The 22,139-nt window shown below is 45.5% G+C and overlaps 1 protein-coding gene and 1 long non-coding RNA gene across 2 annotated transcripts in view; one reads left to right on the top strand and one right to left on the bottom strand.

Moving 5' to 3' along the window:
* Window positions 1-7,569: 7,569 nt before the first annotated feature.
* LOC141410270 (uncharacterized) lies at window positions 7,570-17,901 on the bottom strand. The gene is made up of 3 exons (XR_012434548.1): window positions 17,846-17,901; window positions 10,352-10,687; window positions 7,570-10,247 (listed from the first exon to the last, which is right to left on the bottom strand). It is a non-coding gene; the product is annotated as an uncharacterized lncRNA (long non-coding RNA).
* A 3,570-nt stretch (window positions 17,902-21,471) lies between these two features.
* The window catches only part of LY9 (lymphocyte antigen 9), a 29,304-nt gene continuing 28,636 nt past the window's right edge, over window positions 21,472-22,139 (top strand). The window contains 1 exon segment of the mRNA XM_074033943.1: window positions 21,472-21,609. Coding sequence (XP_073890044.1) covers window positions 21,486-21,609 — 124 coding nt within the window. The 5' untranslated portion in view covers window positions 21,472-21,485.

Genomic DNA, 22,139 nt, shown 5'->3' with positions numbered 1-22,139 from the left:
ATATTTAGAGTCATATAATTTGTAGTGATAACATAAGGGTAATTAACATACTTGTCATCTCAAACATTTATCATTTCTTTGTGTTGGGAACATTCAATATCCTCCTTCTAGTTATCTAAAACTGTACATTATTGTTAACTATAGTCATCCTAGAGTGGTACAGAACACTGTAACTTATTTCTCCTTTCTAGCTATAATTGTGTAACTTTTAACAAGTCCTTCCTTATGCCTCCTCTCTACCTCTTTGTTCTACTCAGGTCCTCAATAGATGCATGATGCCTGCCCTCCTTGGTGAGGGCAATCTTCTTTACTCCGTCTACTGGTTCCAATGCTAATGTCCTCTGAAAACACCCTCATAGACACCCAGCAACAATGTTTTATCTGGTATCTGAGCATCCCTTAGCCCAGTCAAGTTGACACACAAAATTTACCATGACAGGGACCAACAGTTGTTTCCCCTCTGCCAAGGTAAATCCTGTATAAGGCTGGGACAACCCCAGAAGGGACAATCCTGGAGCTGAGTTAGTCTGGGAAGAAAGCAAACAAGATGAGGACAGGGAGAGATGAAAGTGAGGCCCGGAGGCTAACCACTAAGATCTAAACTTCAAAGATGGGCAGACAGCAAGGCAAGTGGTTGAGTGGTTGAGGCAGTTAAGAGGAGACAGTAGTGTGGATCATGGCTCACTTTAGGGCTGAGGCTACCTAAAGTTTTTGATTTGCTCTTCTATGCATACCACCTCCATTTCAAACAAGACAGAATAAAAAACCAGGGGTGAGCTGGCTTAGGGCACCAGGAAAACAAAATGAAAGGATGTTTAATTAAAAAGGGGAAAAATAAGAGAAAGCCCATGCTACCCACAGTGGTTAGTCACTAATCTGTTTTACTTTCACCACCCTGAAAACTTGGAGAGGAGAGAGAAAGAGACACAGAGAGGGAGAGAGAGACACACAGAGAGAGAGAGAACAGAAAAGCAACTCTGAACATCATATATCTTCTCCTAGTCCTATGACCATGAGCAAAATGCTTAGCTTCTTGGAACCTCAGTTTTCTCTTCTATAAAATGTGAAAGATACTTCCTACCTCACAGGGTTGTAGTGAGATTGAAGGTAAAGATAATCATACACATAAAGTGTTCAGCAAAGTATAACATCATAGTCCTTCGACAGAAGTTACTTCATCATAAAGAGACTACTGGCGTGAACCCAGGAGGCGGAGCTTGCAGTGAGCTGAGATGGCGCCACTGCACTCCAACCTGGGTGACGGCGCGAGACTGTGTCTCAAAAAAAAAAAAGAGACTACTGGCTAATTATGTAGATTCCATTCAGAACTGAGCCTCTAGAACTTTAAGTATAAAGAGTAACTGAAGACCTGAGAATAGCAGTTAATCATATCATTATAAAGTTGAGGCATGTGATAAGAGGCAGCTGACCAGTGCTCACAGAACAAGCAAAGTAGCAAACACTCCCTTCTGTGTCATTCACTCATTCACACCACCCTTACAGAAGGCTTGTCAGCTATAAGCCTCCAAGCTGTTCCTCCCCTCACTCCTCTGGTGCTCTTTCTAGCTCCTCCTCTTCGCTGTGTTCTCCATGTTCTCTCCCAGTCACTTGCAAGCTGGGACCTGTGCATCTCCCCAGGAGCAGAAGCAAGCCCTGCTGAGTCAGGCTGCTAAACGGACTTTGTGGTTCTGGAGGTGCTGCAGGCCCAACTGCCCTGTGGGTGCAACTCTGCTGTGTCTCCTCCTGGGCAGTTAGGGACCCACCACAATCCCTCTGATTGCCCGGCCCTGTTGAGAGCCTGTTCCCTGCTCCCATCTCACTTGGCCCCAGTGAATTTCATTCATTTCCTGTTTTGCCCGGTCCCTGGATCTGTCTGATATCTACTGGTCAAGCCCTGGTCTGACTTCTTACCCAGCCTCATACCCTCCAATCCGGACAGCCTCCTCACCACTATGACAACCGTAGGGTCTGGAAGGCCCCATGGGAATGTAGGCTTCATAAGAGTAGGGAATTTTTGTCTGTTTCCTTCACTTTCTCTTCCCAGAGCTAAATCAGTCCCAAACGTCCATTTAAAGCTTACACACAGAATTTTGGAGCTGGAAGAGACTCTAAGGATCATGTAGTCCAACTCCCTCATCTCAGAGAGAGAAAGTGAAAGCAAGGTCCCAATGAAGGCTGGTGGTAACAGGATCCTCCAAGCCACACAGCAAGCCCTGGGTTAGCTCACTGCTGCCTCCTCATGGCTCAGCTGGAAAACCATGCACAAATTCAGCTGTTTTACTCGTCTGTTTTTTGTTTTGTTGTCTGTTTTCCAATAAAATATAGAACCTTATGAAAATACCTGCACACTAAGCTTCATGAACACTGAGGAAAACACATAGTATTTCCTCTTCTTCTTCTTCTTCCTCTTTTTTGAGACGGAGTCTCACTCTGTTGCCCAGGCAGGAGTGCAGTGGTGCAATCTTGGCTCACTGCAACCTCCGTCTCCTAGGTTCAAGCAACTCTCCTCCCTTACCTCCCGAGTAGCTGAGTAGCTGGGATTACAGGTGTGCCCCATGACACACAGCTAAATTTTATATTTTTAGTAGAAATGGGATTTCACCATGTTGGCCAGGCTGGTCTCAAACTTCTGACCTCAGGTGATCCACCTGCCTCGGCCTCCCAAAGTGCTGGTATTACAGGTGTGAGTCACCACACCTGGCCTTATACACAGTATTTCTGTAGAGTAAAACTGTTGAATGGAATCTGCTTCTTAAAGTCTTCTAAGGGAAGAATATTGAGGTAACACAATCTGAATGAGAGTCTAAAAAGAATACAAGGAAAAGAATAGCTCAGAAGGCAAAATATAAGGCTGTATGAATCGAAAGGAAATAGTTACCCCTGAATTTTGTCTCCATTTTTGAATTTCCTTATTGCTTCAAAATTTAAAATAAATATCAGCAGGGATATGAACTCTCCCTAGCCAAACTCAGAACTGTGGGATAGGCAAACAGAAATGGATAGGTTGCTTCTCTCAAAGGGACTTTCATTCGTTCACTCGGTTTTATTTGTTTGTTTGTTTGTTTGTTTGTTTTTACACTCACTTGCTCTGTAAGACAAAGTAGCAAACATAAGAGGCCATGTTTGCTCATTCAGCTGCCAGCAGAATTTCACAAAGCCCCTGACTCAGTGACAGAGGACAGCCCTTCGGAAGGATGCCCTGAAGATGATAAAGACAGAGCCCAGGTTACCACATCTCTTGCCTAAATCACTGCATTTTTAGAAAAGATAAATTCAATGATCCTGGCCTTTGTCTTTTTTCTTTACATAAGACAAAGGCTGACAGGATTAATCATTATGCCTCTGCAATCTATAACTAGATGGACCCTTGCACCCAAACTTTGGTGAAATTTTGCTCTTACATAACTTTTGAGCACAGGCAGAATGTCTGTCACCTTATGTATAAGCTGTAGGCTTAAACACTGCTTTGGAGCAGTCTAACAGAAACTCTCTGAAAGACTCTCCCGGGTTGCCATCCTCAGTAAGAGTAAATAAAACTAACTTTAATTCTTTAAAAACTTGGCTTTTCTTTAGTTGACAAGTGTCTCAGCAAGTATTTAGTGAGCACCAACTATGTGCTATGGCAGGGATGGATAAAGCACGACCCCTAACTTCAAAGAGCTCACAACTGATGGAAACACAAACGGGTCAAGAAGCAGCTTGACACAGATTGAGCCAGATGGAGAAAGGTCAGTGAGTCCCCTTGGGGAGAAAGAAAAGCAAGGTGACAGCACAGAGACATGTGTAGTGACTGTGGGGCTTTAATGGCTGTACTTTGGGGTGTGGAGACAGTGGGTAAAACTACAAAGATGGCAGAATGTAGCAATCTGTTTACTTTTCGGCTAAGGAAAATGAAGGGGGCTTTTCCAACAACTTGTTTTTGCATAGTCTGAATTGTCAACTTACTCTTTCATAGGGTGGTAATCTATCTGCTCCTGAGGGTCATTAGTCATTTCCTCCTCTTTCTACCTGTTCTCACCTCCTCCTGTCACACAGCAAGGGCATCTGGCAGCACCCAAGCAGGCAGGAAGCCTTCAGATACATACAGTTCATACTTCACACCTAAAACAATTTCCAGTAGACACCCACTTCCCTGGCTTTTTGTGGGTAAGCGGCAGGATTTGAGCTCTTCTCTTCTAGGGGAATCTCAGAGCTTTCAGTATCTTGGGACGGTTTCCAGCAGGCATTAGCTTCTCATTTTGCCAACCCAAGGTTAGGGACCAGGAGATGAAGCATTCCACTCCTACAAAATGCTGGTGACTTCAAGATCTCAAAAACAGGTATTGTACCAATTCTCCCTTCTCCTTCACATTCAGATGGCAGGCTGCTGCCCAAGAGTTAAGGGGTTCTGGTTCTCTTCAGACGCAAAGAGTGAATAGTGCTCTGTGGCAGAGGTTTGTATTGACAAGTCTATGCCTTTAACAGTGGTGCATTTGCTCTCAGGATCATGCTACCTGGAGTCCCTGAATGACAGTTGTCTGGAACAACAAGCAAGATCACTGACAGCCCCAGAACTGCTTCCCTAGCTATGAAATTTTGTTATATCTGTAAATAAGCATAAATATTAACTAGTTAGTAATGTTGAATTTTGTTGAATGCATCATTGGAGCTAGATTTGGAGAAAAGATATTCAACTCTAATTTTGTTTCAACTAAAATTTGACTAATTAATCTCTTCCTGTTTGTTTAAACCATTCACTCTTCCTGTAGAACCCCATGACCCATTGAAATCCTCCCATTTCCACCCAGTCAAGTCCCTAGACCTTTGAGTTCTCTTTTTTGTTATTGTTCTTCATCTCTTGATGCGCTTTCTAATATTTTAATTTTTTCAAAATACTACATATATATAGAGTTCTAAAATTCAACTAATAGCATAAATCATAATAAATAAATAAACGCAGACATCTGCCACACTACACCCAGAACTTCTGTTCTGGCAACTGCTGTGCTGGCAACCACTGTCAATTATTTGGTTTTTCTCATGATACTTCCTTGATGTTTAGAAATGATACATTTGTTCTGCCCTTTCTTGATTTTAGACATTAGTTATTGATGTCTTGCTATGGAGATAGGTATTTGACTCTCTTATCCACTGTCCTCCAAACTCTTTAGCCGCTCAGCAACACACAGGCCTTTCTGCCCATCCTGCCAGAGTATGACATAGCTTTTTGCTAAACTGTACTTAACGTTTATGATAATAATTATTCGCATTTGAGCCATGTAGAGTACAATGATTCGATTTCCTTCCTAACAATTTTTTGTTTTCCTTATAGTTGATGTCTTTCACTGGGTGCTCTGGTCCTGCTGCTGCATTAATTCCCAGTACAAAAGAGTTGAGAGGTGGGAACTTTAAGAGCCCTCATGAATAGGTTAATGTCATTATCTTGGGAGTGGGTTAGTTATTGTGGGAGTGAGAACCCATCAAAGGATGGGTTCAGCCCCCTCCTCTCTCTCTCTTTCTCTCTCTCTCTCTCTCTCTCTCTCTCACACACACACACACACACACACACACTCTCTCTCTCTCTCTTTCTCATCATGTTATGCCTTCCACCATGGTATGATGCAGCAAAAATGTCCTCCCCAGATGCAACCCCTTGATCTTGGACTTACCAGTCTCCAGAACCATGAAATAAATAAACTCCTACTATTTATAAATTACCCAGTCTGTGGGATTCTGGCATAACAGCAGAGAATAGACTAAGACATGTCCCTTTCTGGAACTGTGTTATTCAGGGGTTGGAGCTCCTGGGCTGATTCTTTAATTGCCTTATCTTTTCTGTTTTATTTTCTTCTGTTTGTCTTTAGTTCTACTTTCTAAGAGAGTTTCTCCATTTGATTTTCCAACACTTCCATTGAATTTTAGAAGATTTCTGCTTTTTATTTTTTTATTTATTGTTACTAGGGCTCTTTCTTATTCTCTGAGTTTTCAGTTTTTCTTATTCTGGCACCCTGTTTCTGTTTTTAAGTGAAAATCTTTTTATATGTCTCTAAGAATATTAAGTTTGAGGGATTTTATTTAATTTTCTCCTACTCCCTGTATTATCTCTTTTCTTCCAAGTTTCTTTTTTCTCCCCTGATTCATTTGGTTTGGAGATTGTCTTTCTTGTTAGAGGCTTTCCCCAAATATCTTGTGATCCTGTCTGCCTACTTATATTTCCAAATAAGTCATTAACTACTTGATTGGAAGCTTTGTGTGTAATGGGTGAGATTTGTCAATCCTCTCTGTGAATGAAATAGGAAATGAGGCTGGGCACAGTGACTCACGCCTGTAATCCCAGCACTTTGGGAGGCCGAGACGGGTGGATCACGAAGTCAGGAGATCGAGAACATCCTGGCTAACATGGTGAAACCCCATTTCTACTAAAAATACCAAAAAAAAAAAAAATTAGCCAGGCGTGGTGGTGGACGCCTGTAGTCCCAGCTACTTGGGAGGTTGAGGCAGGAGAATGGCATGAACACAGGAGGCGGAGCTTGCAGTGAGCCGAGATCATGCCACTGCACTCCAGCCTGAGCAACAGAGTGAGACTCCATCTCAAAAAAAAAAAAAAAAGAAAAGAAAAGAAAAGAAATAGGAAATGAGCTAATCAACTGAGAGCAAGAAAAAAGAAAGAGAAGCTCAAAGTTTCTCTCCCACCTAAATTTTGCTTCTGGTTCAATTACTTGCATATGGTTCGAATTCTAGATCAACCTATCTAGCACTGCAGAGCAGCTTGCTGTCAAAACAAAACATAAATGACTTTTTTTATTTTAACTTTTTCTTTTGCCAACTGTTGAGCATTCTAGCAAACTTTTAGGATAAAGATTTAATTTCCTCCTTCTTTCCATCAAAAGCAGAAAGAGAAAACAAACAATGGCATAGGCCCCAGATCCTTGTAAAACCTCCTAATAGTCTTCAAATCTTAAGAAAAAATATTCTCAACTCCAATTCATTCTGTCATTCATTCAATAAATGTTGAAGTATCTATCATAAGCCAAACGCTATTACCCTTTGGGTTTTTAGTTGTGAAAAAAATATATAGAAATAGTTCTTATCCTCATGGAGCTGAATATTTTGTGAGGGAAATAAACAATAAATAAATAAAACAACAAATAAGTGTGCCAGGCATGGTAGTCTATGTCTGTAATCTCCACACTTTGGGAGGCCGAGGTGAGAGGATCACTTAAGGCCAGGAGTTTGAGACCAGCCTGGGCAACAGAGTTAGATCCTGTCTCTATGCAAAATAAAAAGAAGAAAAGAAAATATTCGATTGCTTAAATGGAATTCTCCATTTAGAGATTAACTGGTGGTTTCCAACTGGTTAAGTTATTCTGAGTTAGTTTTCTGTTTGCTTGTGTAGAATCCCAGATTGCTAGGGCCGTCTCAGCCTAAGAGCCTCCCGATTATGTTTTAAACATACATTGATTATGAATGAGAGGAAAGATCTACTTAAGTGTAGTGGCCAAAGGCTGCTCCAAGGAGATGACATTCAAGCTGAAGCTGGGCTGAATCCAGTTATTTAAACATTAACAAAAACGTAATAGTATCTATGTATGACAATAACAATGTTTTTATGTTTCAAACCATTCAATTTTTCTTAAACAAATAAGCTCCTTTTTCTTTCTGAACACTTAAAAACACACTTCAACAAAACATAAACAGATTATTTTAAACAGAAGACATGTAGCAGTTTCCTGATAATTTTGAACTCAGTTTGCAAATGAGATAGGGTTTATGCCTTAATCAGTGTCAATGTCCCTCTCTCACACCAGGAAATGCCGGCCTCAGGCAGCACTCCACATGCGAACTTGTTTAACTGTGTGTCTCACAGGACGGCCGCCCTCTCACACTTCTCTTCTTGGCTTCTCCACATGTCAAGGTGAAATCTATTCAATCCCTAAAACTCCCAGAATCAAAAAAGGAAGAAATTCTTTCCTCGGGGTAGAAAGAAGGCTGAATGAACAATGACCATAGGTTAGGAATTGGGAGAAAAGGAAGAGAGGAAGACAGAGAAACAGGGAAAATGATTTTGAAGGAAGACAAATCAGAGGCATGGGTGGGCTGGAAGCCCCTTCAGGAAGCTGAATGTGGGGGTGGAGCTGAGATGTCCATCAGGCCCCATAGAGAGAGAGGGAGACTGTGAATGTCTATAGGCAATTATCATGTCTCCATGTGTCCCATAACACCCAGTGCAGATGCCTCTTAAATACTTGTCAGACCCACATTTTTTATGCCTTTTACTTCTTGTGTATTAGAGATGCAGAGAACAGTAAGAATGTGTTTTTTTCACAGTTCAGTGGAGAACACAGACACAAAAAGCCCATTATAGAACACATTCAATGTTGTCTTTGTACAACAAAATACAGAACTCTCCCAAAGTCATTTCCCAGGGCTGACTGGAAGACGAAATGGCCAAAAAGCTAGTCAGGTGCAGGTTGTGATGATTGTAACAGTGATTTACATGAGGGGTAGAAATTTATCTGGACCTCTTCTTCATTGTATCTACAATGGTTAGAACAGCGCAGGGTTCATAAAAGATGCTCAGTAAATACCTGTGGCTTAAATGAATGAATAGTTGTTAAAATACTTATACCTTAGATAGTAGGCAGACATCATAGGGCTTTTTTTTTAGTTTTTAAAAGACTTACAATTTTTGATTGACAAATCACAGTAGCATGCATTTATGGTGAGCAATGTGATTTTTGATAATGTATACAATGCGGCATGATTAAATCAAATTAATTAACATATCTTCACTTACCTACCATTTTTTATGGTGAGACATTTGAAATATACTCCCTTAGCTATTTTGAGCTATATAATACATTATTATTGACCGTGGTCACCCTTCTGTGGAATAGATCTCAAAACCGATTCCTCCTGTCTGTCTGAAACTATGTACCCTTTAATCAACACTTCCACATTCCCTCTCATGTTATAAGGTTTTAAGCTGAAAAGTAACACAAGCATTTCTTAACTTAGAATTAGACCTCTGGCAGTACAATCTGAAAGATGATTGGGAAGGAAGAGATTAAAGAAAGAAGGAGTGGTTAGGATGCTGTGGAGTGGTCCAGGCAAGGAATAAAGGGAAAGGGTGAGCAATGGCAGGATGTGGTGGGGAAGAGGAGGGGCCCTAAATGACACCAGCATTTCTGCCTTGGGCAACAGAAAGAAAACTAGGGCAGTGGAGAAAGATCTGAGGCACCAGTCCTGAGAAGGATCCTGATCCAAGGGAAGATGTTCCAGGAGAGAGCAGTCCAGGTGACAAAGAAGAGCAGTTAATGTGTCAAGTACTGGGAGAAGCCAAGGATAACAGAATTTAAAAGTGGCCACTGAATTTATCTAGTTGGAGGGGCAAACCAGCAGCAAGCGGGTAGAGAACGAACAATTGAAGATCTGGAGTCAGGAAAGACAACTGTTTCAGAAGGCAACTGAGATGAGGAGAGACAGGATATGTTTGGACTAAGACAGTTTCCAGCCATGACCTATGACGAAGCCAAATGGGACCAGTGACACCATGAGAGGCCTCCCTTTGCCTGCCAGAAGAGCACAGCTTCAAGTGTCTCTCAGAGCAGCTCTAGGCAAGGGGAGGTGGTAGGGTTTCTCTGAAAACACAGACAAGGAGTTTTGAAGGTCTCCACAGTGGGTTGTGCAGGGTTGAGTGTGGGTGAGGCAGCACCTTTCCTCAGGGAGTCCCAAGAATGAGCTGAATGCCTTGCTGAGTCTGCAGCAGATCAGGCACAGAGGAACGAGGCCAAGAGAGAAAAGGTGGACCGGGACGGGCCCTGGGATGGTGGCTCCAGAGCCCTCATCTCCTGCCACCTCAGAGACACTTCCTGCTGCCAACTAATCTGGCTCCTCCCTTTCTTCAATTGCTCCTGGATCCAAGAGGAAGAGGCAGGGATGCTAAGAAACTAGACCAAGGCTTGCCAGGAAGAAGAGAGTCAGAAAAGGAAAAGCTTTACCTAAGCAAAGGGGTCTGGTAAGGACAGAGCTGGAGCTCTGGCTGATGGGGTTCCTAGCATTGCAGTGGTAGCTCTCACTTTCCGCAGATATCCCGGGGACACTGAGAGTGGTCCCCCCATGGGATGCAACTGCTCCATGACTGGGAGGCTCCCAGCTGTTCTGCACATTCTCTCCAGCCTGTTCCAGGGAGCAGGCCAGGGTGATGAAGCAGGTCCCATCCTTCATGATCTGGGAGCTGGCAAAGATGTTTGGCTCCTGCAGCCTCTCTGAACCAAGAAGGGAAAGCTTGAGCTATGAGATGGCTCTGGTCTGGCCAAGCAGGGTAAAGGAAAGCTCAATTTCATATGTGGGGCCCTCCAGCCCTCCTTACCATAGACAAGCAGGGTGAAATCCCTGGTGATAATGATTGAGGAAGTACGCAGTTACCCAGGCTTATAGGCTTATAGGCTTATAGTCCTGCGGCCTCAGGGGGCTGATCCGACGAGAGTAGCTGTGGTGGGGAATGCTCAGTTATCTACTGGAGGGTCTCTGAGTCTCAAGAATCAGAACTGGTTTGCCTGTCAGTCCTTGTTGTAAAAGAGCAACACGCTCTCGAGAGCTCCATGTAACACTTCCTACTTCTTGGTCTGCCGGGACTTCCAGGGGCCGAATGGCCAACTCCCCAAGGATATCTTCCCCACTGTATCCTCTCCCAGTGTTCCTGACCCTGTAGAGAAAGAAGAGAACCCACAACCTCAGTGTCAGTGTCTCCCCACCCCGTTAGGGAAGCCACAGGCTCCATCCATCTCCTCCTGTGTTAGTCCCTCCAGCCTCCCCACCAGCTCCAGTGGGTCTTCTCCTCCCACTGCCATGACCACATAGACCATCACCCACCCACCCCAGACTCCCACCCTCCCAAGTGCATTAGCCCCCTTGCCCCAGGGTCTGAAGGGAACCAGGACTACTTCTTCCACCCTCTCTGTCAACCCCAGAGCTGCTCAGGCCCCTGGGCAGACTGAGGAGCCAGGTACCTATGCAGAAGTGGGGCGCTGAGATAGGGCGGGAGCTGCTGTTACTGAATGGGTTCTTGACCACGCAGGTAAAAGTTAGAGCACTGTCCCCAAGCCTCAAGGAGACTCTGAGGACAGACCCTCCACAGGACACAACAACAGTCTGGGGTCCCGGGGGTGTCCAGCTGTAAGTCACACTGTCTCCTCTGCTCTCTGCCACACATGTCAATGACATATGAGAATGATGATGCAGCATCCATCCTCACAAATCCTGGAGCTCAGTGTGACGTGAGGCCAGGCCAGCTGCTCTGTGCGTGCAAAAGGGAACAAACTGAGGACTGGGAAACTGCTCTGGGCCTCCACTTCACAGGACCAAAAATGCACAGCATTGGTGCCCAAACCTTGCATCACCTTGAATACACAGAAGGAACAGCAGAGGCAGGATCTGCCCACATCTGTTCCAGGACTTTGTGGTATGTAAGGCCATGTCACTTAATATCTCAGCTGATTTCCAGAACAACTCCATGAAGTAGACAGGGAAGATGTTATTCAACTCCATTTCACAGGCTCAGAATGCTTAGATAACCTGCCCAAAGTCTCATCTAGTTAAGTGGTAAAGCCAAAACCCAAATCCAGGGAATTTGACCCCAAAACTGAGGTTCCCAACCCTCCCCTGAATAGATAAAGGAGTGCAAGCACGGAGCTGCGTTGTAATTACATATATTCCCCGTAGGTGGCTCTGCAGCATACACTGAGCTTCCAGGTGTTGATCAAGAGTCCCAGAGGAGGTGGCTGTGTGCCTTTGAGGTTTCTCTTCACTCCTTTGCCCTCCGTTGGACCTGCTCCCCATCTCCTCTTGCCCCAGGGCCATGACCCAGATATTCTTAAGTGCTTGAGGTGTCCACATTGCCATTATTTGTCCACCAGCCTCCCCAGGCCAGACCCAGGAGGATTTGCGGGGGAGGGCGGGGCAAGAAGAGCAGCTGTGGACACCAGGCCTGAAACAGGCTCAAAAAAGTCATATTGCATAGAACAAAGCTGCTCTGTTACTCAGCCTCAGCCCTGAGGCCCACATGACTGCAGCCCCGGGGGCAGCTCAACTGTGCAAAGTAGGACCACACAGGCCCAGCCTGTCCCCTAGGAGAAGGCAGCCTGGACGTTCCCATGGGTGGATACTTTGCTGCTGGCTCTCCCCAGTGTGTCTCCTATAGATAAGACCCTGGAATGCAAGCCTTTTGACTTCTATTGGCCATTTTCTCATCCAATAAATATGACGACATACCAGAAACCCAGAGAACGAAGGCACAGGGTACAGCATCAGAATACCTGAGTTCTATTCCCAAATCTGCCACTTTCTAGCTCCATGTCATAGGTGTGTTGTTTTCCCTCTCTAAAATTCCATTTCCTTCCTAGAAATGGAAACTCCTGACCTGCATACTGGCAGGGCTGTTGTGAGGCTGCAGTGGTGGGAAGCACCCTGTGAAGGATGGAGCCTAACCATTAGCACTGCCTTGCCATTGGGGTGTCAGCCCAGAGAGAGAAGGGCTCTCTGGAAGACCCCACCCCTGACGGGTTGACACAACCCTATCTGCTACCCAGTATCCACCTGACACCATACCACACTAAGTTAGTGCTACCACAATGATTATCAGCAAGGCCAGAGGGCCCCTCCCACCAGCTTTGGGCCCATGCTACCCCAGTGAACAACCCAACCGCAAGTCCCAGCAGCCCACTTCCATTGTGCCCTGGTCCTGTTGTGAGGAGTAGGCCATAGTCAGCCCAAGCCTGATTTATGGCAGACACGCCTTCTCCCCAGCCATGTGGACCTGACCAGAGAGCAGCCCCATCAACTCCACTAAAAGAGTGCCTTCATCTAATAGGAAGATTTCCTATCACAGAATCCAAGGAAAATGTCTGTGAAGGTTCTCTGCAGGCCTTCCCATGTCCATCCTCACTCATCACCTGTCCCCCTCGCTCACTGCAGGGGAACGGCTCTGCCATGGCACCCCGACACCTTGCACATCTCTCTCAAGCAAAGGTTTCAACCTCTGCTAAACTGGGTCTTGGCAAAATGCCTTGTGATCCACCCAGGACACGAGAGTTCAGGTGGCCTATGAGGCACGGCCTTGAAGCCATCTCCCCTGGAAGGCTGTCATGAGACCATTTCCCCTGGCCCCTGGGGTTCTGATGCAGTATGGGACTTCCTGTCCTCAGAGCACTGCATTCTCTAAGTCCTCTTTGCTGAAGCTAGAATTGGCCCCTCCGCGTCTGGGTATTCCACTGCTCCCACTGCAGCCATCCGGCCCCTTTTGTTTCAGTGTCATCTTTTCTGGTGTGGAAAAGTGCCCAGGGATCTGGAACCCTTGGCTACTCTTCCATTCATTATATGAATAATCTACTGTCTGAATCTCAAAGTGGCTCAGCGTAGCATCTTTCATAGGCCTTTCTCGGTGCTGTGTGTGCTTGACACCCACTCCATTGCTTCCTTTGTAGTTTCTCCTGCTAAATTTTTTTTAATTTATTTAAGGAATTTGATAAGAGCATCCCTCTGCATCTGCATAGGCCTTTCCAAAGCACTTTCTTATGCCTTTCATTCTCACGAGAACGTGTTGTTCCCATTTTAGTAATGAGGAAGCTCCAAGCCACAAAAGAGGTTGTGGAAAAACTCAGTTCTCAGAGCCTGAAATCCCATTCTCTGACCTCTACTGTCCCAAGAACTCTGCTTCAGGTGGTCTGGGGTAGGTTCTGAGGCTTGACGTTTTTCAAGAGATTCTCTCAGGAAACTCTAACTTACATATCTTTAAAAAAAAAAAAAAAAAAAGAAAGAAAGAAAAAGAAAAAAAAAAAAACCAGTGCACATAAATTAGTCTTGCTAATTGCGAATGTTACTAAAGCTATAGAAATGACTGAGAGGCTGACACTGCCTCACCCATTGCTGCCATCTCCAAGACACTCACTATAGACTTGCAGATGGTACTCCCAGGTGAGGGTGCTGAGGGAAATCCTCAGATTAACATGGGCTCAGTAGGGCCCTGCATCGTCCCAGCTCAGGTTGCTGATCTGCACGCAGGGATAAACCTGGACCCATGACACTCTAGGGACCCGAGGACCAGGTTTCCACTTGGTAAAAGGTGTCTGGGCCCCCAGCTTCTCCCATGGTTACTGTGGCGATCTCTATGGGGACCGAACACAATATCCAGGAGATGGTCTCCACTTGCTGTCCACAGCAGCTGCAGGTGCAGAATGACAGACGCTCCTAGGTCCCAGTGACCGCCAGGGGTGCTGTGGTCCCTCTGGAAGTCCCTGGTCCTGCAGACACAGAACAGAGGCTTCAGGGGCATAGCCTGACTACACCAGAAGGTCACAACAGGCCTGAGAGGGAATCAGGGAAGGGATTATTATCCCCACTTCATAGATGGGAAAACAGTGACAAAGAATTTAGGTGACTTGCTCGAGACCACATCCCCAGAAGGCTTTATCCAGCCACTTCTGAAACAGATGTCACATCCCCTGAGGCCTAGCCAGGATTCCTGGGAACACATCTTATCTGGAGCAGAAGAACTTGTGCTGTGCTGGCCAAGCCAGTTTAAAGGTGCTCAGGGGGCAGCCGTTGGGATCCCAGCCTATACTTAAGAGAAGAATGTAAGCACTGGGGCACCAGTCAGACTGCCCGAGTTCAAATTTGCTCTACCAGATACCAGCTGTGTGATCTTGGGCAGGTGTTAAAACTCTCTGAATCTCGGTTTTCTTACCTGTGAAACAGGAAAGGCCATCTTCTAGCATTTTGTGAGGGCTAAATGAAATAATGCAAGTAAATACTATTCACTATTAGTATTCACTATAAGTGTTGTGATTTATTATAATTCACTTCAATCCACTATTAGTATTATTAAAGACACTTTACATCACTGGAATAAATTGCTGAATGCACCTTGTTTTGCATCCTCACCAAAACCAGTCAGAACTCTTGTAGAGTAATTTTGAAAACCACTCCTCAGTGGCATGACCTATCTCTGTCAGAGTATTTCTGCAGCACTGACATGCAGTCCCAGGAGGCAGAAACGCTGAAGCTGACCAAGGTCTACTACACACTTTTCTCTCTATACACAGCTGTATAGAGAGAAAAGGCAGCATGGGGTCTAAGGTCTGATTTGAAATTGGAATCTGGAAGCACTGACTACACAGCTGCTTCTTAGGCTGGGCGATGAGGCTCCTTGCCAAGCTGAACTGAGAAGTCCTGTGACAATAGCTGTGGTCACGAGGAGTGGGAGTGTGGTTGCTGTCTTGTGCGCCAAGCCAGGGGACATGCAGTGTGCTGGTGCACTCACCACAGACTCCACTGGCTGGCCCAATGTTATGTTCTTCCATGGAACTAACTATTCTGGCTCTGCCTGGAGTGGGCAGCAGGAAGCATCCCACACAGGGTGTTGCTGACACCAGATAGATATTCCTCTCCTCAAATACAGCCCAGGCCTGAAATCTAAGCTGGAGGTATTCCACCTGGAACAAGCAGCTTTGTCCTCAGCTTGCACCCTCTAGTGTGGTAACTCACTAGCCCGGTTTCCATTCTGCTTCCTTGTTACAGCCTTATCTGAGCTCCACACTTCCGGTCCAGCCATGCCTTCCCCTTAGTTTCCTTCTGCCTGTGTTTTGTTGCATTGGTTTGTTTCAAGCATTTACTTCATTCTGCCTCATACAAATAGCTGTGTTGTGTATCTTTCCCTAGAGCCCATGAGCAACCCATGGAGAGGAGAAGTTGGGAGGGAATTAATATCTGAGTAACAAGGTAAAGTAAGGCCAGCGGTTTAGCCTCATAGTTAGGTGTAGTTGGGTGCATCCGGTGAATCCTGTTTCTGGATTCAAGGGAGGAGGGGAAAGAGACAGAGAAGGATCAGATGATGCAGGGCACAAATCCCAAAAGCCAGACACTTTGCCAAGCATATTATGCACATTACTTTCCTTAACCCTCCCAACAAACTTGTAAGGTAGGTATTCTTTTATCTCCACTTTATAGATGGAAGACCGTGAGACTCAAAGGGCTTAAGGAACTTTCCCAAAGTCACCAGCTAGCAACAGCAGAGTACAGGTTAAAACCCAGGTGTGCCTGTCCCCAGAGTCAATGCTCTGTTTACTACACCATGCTGCTGGCAGCAGGCCTTCCCATGCCAAATTCTTTCCTGTGTCACACTGACACCAGCTTTTCCCCAGCCACACCCGACATAGGACCTGGCACACAAGAGGCCTTAATTGATGTTTCTAGAACTGAACTGAGGAACTGTGAACATTTTTAAGGCCACATTTGTCTTACTCATTCTCTTGCCATGGGCCCAAGAGATGCCCCTGTGCTCAGTGACTACCAAGGGCCTGACTCAGATGTTGTGGAGGGAGGAAAACACCGATACACATGCTCCACAGGGGAAGAGGAAAAGCGCAGGCGTGAGAAACGTTGCAGTAATCCAGCTTCTTCATTTAAGTTCTGTCTTTGGTTAGGGACACTGTGGTTCTCTGAGACATTCCTTGTTGCTCCTACGTTTCTACAGTTGGGCTGTGCTGACTTTCAGTTTCGCAGATCACTGGAAGATGCCACGTAATCTCTCTAAGCCTCAGTCTATCATCTATAAAATGGGTGAAATGCTACCTGCCTTATCCATATCACAAGACTGTTATAGGGATCACTTTTTTTTTTTTTTTTTTTTTTTTTTTGAGACAGAATTTTGCTCTTGTTGCCCAGGCTGGAGTGCAATGACGCGATCTCAGCTCACCACAATCTCCGCCTCCTGGGTTCAAGCAATTCTCCTTCCTCAGCCTCCCCAGTAGTAGGGATTATAGGCATACACCACCATGTCCAGCCAATTTTGTATTTTTTAGTAGAGATGGGATTCCTCCACTTTGATCAGGCTGGTCTTGAACTCCCAACCTCAGGTGATCGCCCGCCTCGGCCTCCCGAAGTGCTGGGATTACATGTGTGAGCCACTGCGCCCGGCCAGGGATCACATTTTTAAAGCTTTAAGTTAAAGTTCTTGATGAACTATCAAGGTTTAAACACATCTAGGGGATTCATCAGTGTGTTAAAGGGGAGCCCTAAAGGCTGGGGTGAAAACAACCCTGAGGGCAGGTAACTGTAAGAAGAGAATGTGCTGGTTTTCCCCTGATGGAGAATAAAAGTGAAAGCTTGAAACTCTAGAGATTAAGAGCAGAACCTGTCCCCTCACCATGAATATCTCATGATCTGTGTTCCCCTAGCCTCCAAGCCCCAGGCCCATCCCCCTGCCATCTCTCAGATCCTTAGAAGTGAGCAGTGAGAATCCACAGGGACAGGAATTGCCACTGTGTGCCAGGCTTGAGCTCCCCCACTGAAACCACTTATGGGACATGAAAGGCCCAACTCCAGGTGAAGGGTGACTCCCAGGGGCTGGCAGGAGAGGGAGGAAAGGGAAAGAGATGCAAGAGGACCAGATACAAAACACAAATCCCAGGGCACTACACCCCCACAGGTCCTTAAAAATCTGGACATCTCTGGAAACATGACTGAAATGGCACGATGCAGACTACATGCATCTTGGAACTGACTGTGGCCGATCCTCCATCTCATGCCTCCACAATTCAGCCTCTCTGGAAATGCTCAGGCTCCTTGTGATACATTAGTCAAAGAGATGTGAGGGTCACAAGGACACCGTCTAGACCTGCATGTCCTGAGATTATAGCACATGCACACAGACTTACACACACACACACACATGCGCGCACACACACATACACACACAGAGCCTGGCTCCCATACAGGCAGCACCTCAATGAAACTTGCACATTCCTAAAGTAAACCTGTGTACACAGCAAATAGACGAGGCTGGGAGGCAGTGGAGGGGTGGACTTACCTATGAAAAGACCAAGGAGGAGCAAGCACCATGGTAGAGAATGGGCCACAAAGTGCACCTGCATAACTACTTGTCACATGGCAGCAGATGATGAACTATGCATGCGTAAATGTCAGCTTACTACCAGTTCCAGTTTTTAGTGTCACCACTTTAATCACGGGTGGTTTATGTGTCACAAGATATGAAGATGAGGGGACACAGAAGAAAGAAGGGTGAGAAACACCTGAACGAGCTACTTAAAAGCCAATGCTGGTGACATCACAGCCTTGCTTTAAACCCCTCAGGGGTCTACCACCCCCACAAGGCTAAAGTTGGGGGTCAAAATCCTTGTGGAGAAGGCCCTTCATGATTGGCTTGTGTCTTGCCAACCTACCTGGCTGCACTCTCTGTCACCAAGTCTCACAGCTTGGACTCCAGTCACCACAGACTGCTTCTAAAGCAGTCCCCTTAGGATTTCTCATTTTTGTAAATGCAGCTCTACTTCCTCAGGCCGTCTTACTGATTGGATTGCCCTAGTGTCTGCCATCTACCTCACCTACCTCACCCTAACACCCTCCTATTGCCCATCTCAAGTCATCACCACCTTGGGAAAGGCCTCCCTAAAGCCCCAGGCTAGGGTGGTGCTAGGACATCCATTCCCTCTTGCTGTTGAACGTCAGGCCTGTGGTTATGGGTCAGGACACTTGTACTACCAGCCTCCAGCCTCCCAGTTCTCAGGCCTTCCAACTCAGGCTGGGACCTACACCATCAGCTTCCCTGGTCCTCCAGCTTGCAGTCACCAGGTCATGAGACCACTCACCCTCCATAATCATGTGAGCCAATTCCTATTAAAAGAGATCAAAGGAAATATATATGAGAAGATATATTTGTCTTCTCATCTAAGTGTAAAAAGCTTTGAGTTTGTCAAAATTCTATAGTCTTTCATATTCTTCCAATCCGTGGTAGCATATATATACTACAAGTCAATAAAACATTTAAAATAAAGTCCAAAAAAATGCAATTGTGTAAAATGCAAGGTTGTCTTAATTGCACAGTGAATGAAGGGTTGGTTGGGGGATGGTGGTGAAGCAACACAGCTGAGTTTGTGGTTGTGGCTGCCAGACCCAAATCTCAACCCAGGCTGGAGTTTGATGCCACCTGGAGGCAATGCCCAGTTGATGGGGGTGATTTTGGGCCTGTAGCTAGCTGGACTCCCAGGACAGTAGCAGGGATTTCAAAAATTTTCCAGTCAGTCACACCCATTTGCTGGGCTGGTTGAAGGATACTGAGAAGGAAAACACTGGAGATGCTGGGGCCAACATCACTGGATGTTGCTCCCTGATTCCCAATGCTAGTGCCTTTGCCTCCCTGTCCTGATGAGAATATTAGTCCTCCCCATGTGAGGACAGGGCACACTTAACAAATGCATCATACCAAAATTTATATTAATTTAGGTTTTACTATACTTAAATGATAATACTTAAATTGGATTTTGTGTATCACAAGACTGTGTCCTCCTATGGTCACAACTTCAAAGGAGGTCATTTCAGTGTTGTTACTTTCCTAAATCTCAGTTTCCTCATCTCCAAAATGGGGATAATAAGAGTATAATCCAGATAGGGTTTATCTTAGAATTAAAGGAGAAAACATATGTAAAGTTCTAAACACAAAGCCTTGCTCATAGTAATTACCCAATAAATGTTAGTGATGATTTTTAGTATTACCAATCTCTCTGAACTCCCTTCTGCCTTTGTCCTCGCCTCCCACGCAGACTGTTCCTGCTCCCATGCTCTGTACCCAGACTCCTTCAATAGATTCCTCACTTGTCTTCTCATCCCCAGGCTCATCCATTCCACCCATTCTCTCTTCACTCTGCAACTCCAGGAAGCTTCCTACTCATACTGTATCCTTGTTGCCTTTAGCTTGCTAACAGGATGCTTTATCTGGCCTCTGGTAACCTCTCCTGACCGTATGTCCTGCAGTTCCCTCTAGACAGCCCATGTTCTGGTCACAGGACCAAGACTAGAGTGAAACAAGACAGGCTCCTATTGCGCAAAATTTAAAGATTTTCGAGATTCTGTCACTTTCAAGATTGTGCAACATCAGATGGTGACCAGCCTCTAAAGATGCTTTCCATGGACAGAAGCCTATTATCCTAATGGTTCCTCTTTCTCTCCCTTCTTCCTTTGATCCCAGACTTCCTGAGTTCAAGTCGTTAATAACTATAAAACTTATAGTAAGCTATTTAACCCCTCTCCACCTCTGTTTTCTCATTTATAGAATGGAGATGATAAAAGATATCTCATAAAACTATTGTAAGATCAAATGAGTGAATATGTTAAAGTGTCAGAAGACGGCCTAGCACTCTGTAAGCTTTCATCGAATATTAGCTAAAACTACACACTCTGCCAGCCTCAAGTTTTCCTACCAAGTCCCCTTAATGTTACAGCCAAAGTAAACCAATGACCTGAAGCCCGAAACACAAACTACAGCATAGCCAGCTATTACACTACTGACAAGAAGAAGGAGGAGAATAAGACAGTTTCCCAAGTCAGGATATAGGGAATCATGCCGTTCTCCAACCTACCTTTTCAACTCAATCACCTCTACATTGTCACATACAATGTCCACCCCCACTGCAGTCTCCCTGATGCCTTTGTCCATATAAAAAGTCCTTCATTGCATGTGACAGAAAGTTAGCACAAACTGCCTTGAGCAAAATAGAAAATGTATTGGGTCACTGTATTAGTCACCTGTTGCTGTGTAACAAATTGCTCCAAACTTCACAGCTAAAAGCAATAAGCATTTTTGATGAAAAATAAAAAATTGAAAAAAATTTTAAAAACCAAGCATTTATTATCTTACAGTTTCTCTGGATAAGGAATCTGGGCATGGCTTAGCTGGGTGCCTCTGGCTTAAGGTACTCACACAGCTAACATCATGGTGTCAGCCAGGGTTGCAGTCATTTCAAGGCCCTCCTGGGGAGGATCCACTTCCAGTCTCATGTGATTCTTGGCTGGCCTCAGTCCTAATGGACTGCTGGCCAGAGGAATCAGCTCCTTGCTGGGTGTTGGCCAGGGACCTCCCTCTGTTCTTTGTTTGGAACCCTCTCCCTAAAGTATTTCACAAAATAATACCTGGTAGGGAGACAGAGATAGTGGGAAAGAGAGAGAAGGAAAGAGGGCAAGAGAAAGAGAGAGAGCATATGCACACACATGCTAACCTAAGATGGAAGTGACAGCTTTTTTGTAACCTGATCTCAGAAGTGACATCCCAGCACCTCTGCCACATTCTATTCACTTGAAGCAGGTCACTAAATCCAGGCCACACTCAAGAAAAGGTGATTACACAGAGGCATGAATGCCAGGAGGTAGAGATCTTTAGCAGTCACCTTAAGGAGTCAAATTTAGAACCCGAGTCCCTTGATGTCAAAGCAAGTGATGCTCCACATCAGTCACAAATGAGGCCCTGAATAGACTTGGGACCTTCACCTGCCTGTGCAGATGGGAGGAGTCTGTGGTGTTTCGTATAAACAACCCTCCCTCTGAGACACACACACTTACACATACACATGCACACACACACACACACACACGTATACACGTGCGGAAGCTGTGGTAAGTGCATCCTCCTTCAGTCGCAGATCTGAAAATAGATCATCATGGTGGCACCAAAGAGTCACACACAAGACTGGGCTCCTGGGCCTTTCTCCAGTAAGCCACAGAGGAGTCAGCTGCAAATATTCTCTTCTGTTCTATGGACCTCTCTCCTCTTCCTGCTCATGGGTAAGTCCACTTTATGGCCACCACTTCTTGCAACTGGTGTTCTTCTGAAGCGGGTTGCATTCCCTGCCTGGGAGATTCTTTCCTTTTTTTCCTTTTTTTAACGGAGTCTTGCTCTGTCGCCAGGCCGGAGTGAAGTGGCGCAATCTTGGCTCACTGCAACCTCCGCCTCCTGGGTTCAAGTGATTCTCCTACCTCAGCCTCCCGAGTAGCTGGGATTAGAGGCGTGCACCACCATGCCCAGCTAATCTTTGTATTTTTAGTAGAGGTGAGGTTTCACTGTGTTGGCCAGGGTGGTCTTGATCTCTTGACCTCGTGATCCGCCCACCTCAGCCTCCCAAAGTGCTGGGATTACAGGTGTGAGCCCAATTCTTGTTGGTAAAACCAGGAAACTCCTCGCCTTGCCAGAAATTACTCTGCATTTGTACATACTCGTGTACCATGAAGGGGGTGGCATTCTAGCCCTGGTCTCAAATAACTCTGGGCTCAAACTACATTTCTCTCGCCCTCACACTTTCCTAAGAAATGCCAAG

This window comes from Macaca fascicularis, chromosome 1 (genome assembly GCF_037993035.2).
Source record: "Macaca fascicularis isolate 582-1 chromosome 1, T2T-MFA8v1.1".
Taxonomy (NCBI): domain Eukaryota; kingdom Metazoa; phylum Chordata; class Mammalia; order Primates; family Cercopithecidae; genus Macaca; species Macaca fascicularis.
This window is presented reverse-complemented; position numbering and strand designations above follow the sequence as displayed.